This window comes from Triticum urartu, chromosome 3A (genome assembly GCF_056163025.1).
Source record: "Triticum urartu cultivar PI428250 chromosome 3A, HENAU_Tu73, whole genome shotgun sequence".
NCBI lineage: Eukaryota > Viridiplantae > Streptophyta > Magnoliopsida > Poales > Poaceae > Triticum > Triticum urartu.
The window spans coordinates 550,271,716-550,276,283 of NC_141875.1; the positions used below are offsets into that span (position 1 = coordinate 550,271,716).

Sequence of the window (4,568 nt, forward strand, 5' to 3'; positions counted from 1 at the left end):
GTTTATGGCAAATGACCTACAAATCCAATATGACTACTAAAGTTTATTTATTTAAATTAAGGATAAACTAAAGTCAAGTTTAAATCCAAAGTCATTTATTAAGTGCAATTAGTTTCCAAATTTTACTTAAGTTTGAATTAAATTCAATTTTAGATTAATTTCCTAAAAACATTGTACTGGGTTTAATTTAAATTACTAATTTATAATGCAAAATTTTATTCAAATTAAACCTATGGTTTCAAGGTTATAACCAATTTGAGTTTTAATTAAATTCAAACTAAAATTTCTGAAGTCAAATAATAATCCAAGATGGTTACTAAGTTAATATTAATTTTAGGAATTAGTTGCAAAATAATTAAACATTTTTATTTCAAGATTAAACTAGATTTGGGTTTAAATATCGTTTAAATTATAGCTAATGTTTAAACTATATTCTAATTCAAATTTTAAATTATTTAAAATTTGAACTACAATATCGAAGTTGAAACTATATTTCACCAGATTCATTTTGCGAAAAAATCAATTAGATTTGACTTCTAAAATGCAAGCTATGTCCATTTTAAGTTCAAATTCATTCTGTTTGAATTCAAATTTTAAAGTATTCAATTTCCAAAGACGGGATGATCAGAACCGGATCCGCGCTATCATTGTTGCCCCTCTAGTATAGATGCAGTGCAACCACTGGGAGAGGAAGAAGCACCGACTGCATGCCGAAGACGGTCGCGCGTGTGTCGGTGCCAAACGTCGCCGCTTCTACCATGGATGGCCGCGACGAGCCTCATCGCCGCCCATGGGGATCAACCCCCTGAAGGACCGGTTCAAGGCCAAAACTCGATTGGTGCCAAGACAACAATGGGCCGGCGACGCAGCTAGTCCTCCTGGCACCCATCTCATGGCAAGACGATGCGCGGGAGCAGTGCTGCCTCCGCCCGCTTGCAACCTACTCCACCTCTTCCACTCTTCTCTCCATCATCTCTATCGCCTCCACGGGCAGAGAGAGAGGGAGAGAGAGAGGATTGAGGGGATAAGGGGAAGGAGTGATGGAGACGTTCGTCGCGGGTTGGTTTATGGCAAATGACCCCTCCCCCCCCCCCCCCCCCCCCCCCTCCTCTTCAACTTACGTGGTTGTCTTCGCGCGTCAAGATTAGTGTCGTTTAATCAGATGGTGGATGCATCATTCGCTGGGAAACTGACTTTTCCCAAATAACATTTTTCTAAAATTTCAATTAAACGAGAAGATATTTATGGGAAAGAAGGAGAAAGGGGTTAGCAGACTCGACACGGAAAAAACTTCGAGAGAACGCCTGAAATTTCAGAAAGGAGAGACGTCGCTAAAAAAACAAAGGGGAGGCGAAAAATCAAATGAGTAAGAGGAATTAATCAAATTATCAAATTAAACGGGAAAACGAGAGAAAGAAAACTTGACCAAACATCGCTGGTCAAACCAGAGCAACACCGCACTGCCTATAAATGCTCGCCACTACCGCAAACTGACACCAAGAAGGCAGGGGCACCAGTTCAGGACACTCGCCCGCTCTCCACTTGCCAGATCTCCAGCCCCAGGAGCTCCGAAGCAGCCTCTCCAATGGCGGTCAAGGTCTATGTCGTGTAAGCATCCGCACCACAGTCTTCTTCTACCTAGGTCCACATCCTAAATTAACTGATTTTCTCGGTCTTGTTCGGTGTATCCCTGTCCGAAGATTGGCCTTCTTCTTTTTTCCCCTATGGATTACGATATTTCGACAATCTCAAAACCCATCCTAATTTACGCATTTGGAGTAATTCCCGAGATTAAGTATCACTTATAGTCAGTTAGATGCCGCACGGCTCTGGTTTTTTATTCCTTTGTTCGTCGGTAAGATCAGTAGATTGGCAGATGTGATTTCGTCAGTGCGCGCGGACGATTTGATTGCGATAGGGAGAAAATGAGTCGGAGGAAAAATCGGACTCCTAATAATTCTACAGTGTTGATTTTAGGTGCCAGGGTCTCAATCATGGCGGTAGGTTTCAGTCCCTGATGGAATTGATGCGTCAATAGTGGTGGGCTCCGGCGCTAATTGTGCTGCCCTCTTTCAATGCTTTTTTAAAGCGCACCCGGGCGATTCTGCCCCAATTTTATAGTTCCACTGATTGGCCCCCGAATTTAGTGTCTCACTGGCATTCATGTATGCTACCCTGTTTTTGTATGAGCTAAAGGCCAACTGATAAACAGTACCAAACTACAAGAACAGGAATTTATAGACTTCTGATATTTGCGAGTTCTTTGGCTCCAAATTCATTGCTTCAGTCGCATCATGAACTGAAATGTGAAGTCCAAACGAATCATATGTTTGAGTGAATGATTTTTCAGAAAGAAGTGATATCCTCTGCCCCTCTGATGAATAACAATTTAATTTCAAACAGCGTTTGTATTCTTTTTTTTACCATGTTATGTCCCATTTTCAAGTAATTAATTAAATTATTTCAGCAGACAACTGACTGGTTTAGCACTATCTGATGGAAGCTTTTCTATGGCCTGCCTAATGCAAGTTCAGATCTTAGAACTATGTGTATAGATTATTTCTGACCTGGACTTTTAACTACCAACTATGGAACTCAGGAACCCTGCAGTTTGGAACATTTGGATATTTTAATGCATATTTACACCTGACAACACATTCAAATAATTTAAATTTTATTTGTTTTGTCACTTCCTTGAGCTTATTAGTCTTATCTATGATGTACTTTTGTGGTTCCACTACAGGCATGTTATTTAATGTTCTCTTGAATGATAGAAAAGTGAAAGATATATTCTGGGAAATATGTTTCCTTCCTCGTCATCAGTTCCGGCAAATAACAAAATTTTGATCGGTGCTTTGCATGCACATGTCTTGTTCTCTTTTTGTAGATATCTTTCCGTTAATTGCAAATTAAGGCAAAGGTGTAGAGCTTGCTTCCAAGTAATTGAATTGTATAGTATGAGTGATGATTATATGAACATAGGCACTATAAATGTTAGCAATCATTATGCTTATCTTTAAGGAGAAAGATAGAAAAACAACGATATGTGCGGACTATAAAATTCTCAAAGGATGCACAAATAAATATGTCAAATTGAACAATAACGTTATACACTCCTACTTTCATAGAGAAAATTTGTAAAATGCACTGTTGGTTCTTCCACAGGTACTACTCCATGTATGGACATGTCGCTAAACTAGCTGATGAGATAAAGAAAGGTGTGTCGTCAGTTGAAGGCGTCGAAGCTAAAATATGGCAGGTTCGTCCCTGTCATCTCGCGTTTTAACTCACCACATTATAAATTGTATTTAGACCAATCATTTGAAAAATAATAATATGCATTTAGACCCCCCAGAAACCAGTCTGGCTATGTTGCCTTCAAGAATAGTGTACTAAGTTGTTCGAATTCTTATGTGGAAAATTAATACTGAGTGCAGTTTTTACATACATCACTCTTCCTCTATTGTTGTGCTGATCTTATATCACTCTTACCATCTGAAAGGTCCCTGAAACTCTCCCCGAGGAAGTACTTGGAAAGATGGGTGCACCTCCCAAGCTTGATGCCCCAATCATCACACCACAAGAACTTGCGGAGGCAGATGGGATCCTCTTTGGTTTTCCTACAAGGTTTGGTATGATGGCTGCACAAATGAAGGCTTTCTTTGATGCAACCGGTGGCCTGTGGAGGGAGCAGAGTCTTGCAGGCAAACCTGCAGGCATCTTCTTCAGCACTGGTACTCAGGGTGGCGGGCAGGAGACTACAGCGTAAGTGTCATTCAGCATTGTCGTGTTTAAAAAGAGAAGCCTCATAATGAAACATCATCATAAATTGACATTTTTATCATTTCTCTTCGCGCTTCTCCCCTCAGATTGACAACGGTAACCCAGTTGACTCACCACGGCATGGTGTTCGTTCCCGTCGGGTACACCTTCGGTGCCAAGCTGTTCGACATGGACAAAGTTCAGGGTGGCAGCCCGTACGGCGCAGGCACATTTGCCGCCGATGGTTCGAGGTGGCCATCTGAGATGGAGCTGGAGCACGCCTTCCACCAGGGCCAGTACTTTGCGAGCATCGCGAAGAAACTCAAGGGATCTGCTTGACCTCTGCTGTCTGCACATATCGTAAAAAGGCATTTACATGAGCTCCACCATATTGTCAATAGTTTGTTCCCTTATTTTGTGGTGTTTAAAAATTTGTGTGTCTCTGTGGAACTTCTATTGCGGCGTGCGTGATATATGTGCTTTGATAGATTGGTTATAGTTTGGAGTTCGATTGTGCTTACCATCATGTTTATATATAATAGATTATCAATGGTTGTTTTGGCTGTCACTCGTGGGCATAGCAGTACTGTTCTATCTTTTTTTTTGAGAAACTACTGTTCTATCTTAGGCCATCCTAGACTATAGTTGGACAAGACTCTGTCCGATGCCATAAGATCAACACCCTGGAAATGGGCTAAGGTGGGCTGACTCTGCAGGCTACTACAGCCGTGACTTTGCTTCTGTGAACCCCCGATAAAAACGGACAACTTAGATTCACATATTTTATTTATCTTACAGTATTTCAC

At 40.9% G+C, this 4,568-nt stretch overlaps 1 protein-coding gene across 1 annotated transcript; it reads left to right on the forward strand.

Moving 5' to 3' along the window:
* The first annotated feature begins 1,416 nt into the window (after positions 1-1,416).
* LOC147980479 (NAD(P)H dehydrogenase (quinone) FQR1-like) lies at positions 1,417-4,330 on the forward strand. The gene is made up of 4 exons (XM_087547697.1): positions 1,417-1,608; positions 3,166-3,259; positions 3,503-3,765; positions 3,870-4,330. Exons 1-4 carry the CDS (start codon positions 1,586-1,588, stop codon positions 4,099-4,101), a joined length of 612 nt encoding a protein of 203 aa, XP_087403823.1. The 5' UTR covers positions 1,417-1,585; the 3' UTR covers positions 4,102-4,330.
* The last annotated feature ends 238 nt before the right edge of the window (positions 4,331-4,568 follow it).

Coding starts and splice junctions, on each gene's coding strand:
- LOC147980479 (XM_087547697.1), top strand. CDS start 1,586: ATGGCGGTCAAGGTCTATGTCGT. Junction 1,609..3,165: donor GCGGTCAAGGTCTATGTCGT/GTAAGCATCCGC, acceptor GTTCTTCCACAG/GTACTACTCCATGTATGGAC. Junction 3,766..3,869: donor GGCGGGCAGGAGACTACAGC/GTAAGTGTCATT, acceptor TTCTCCCCTCAG/ATTGACAACGGTAACCCAGT.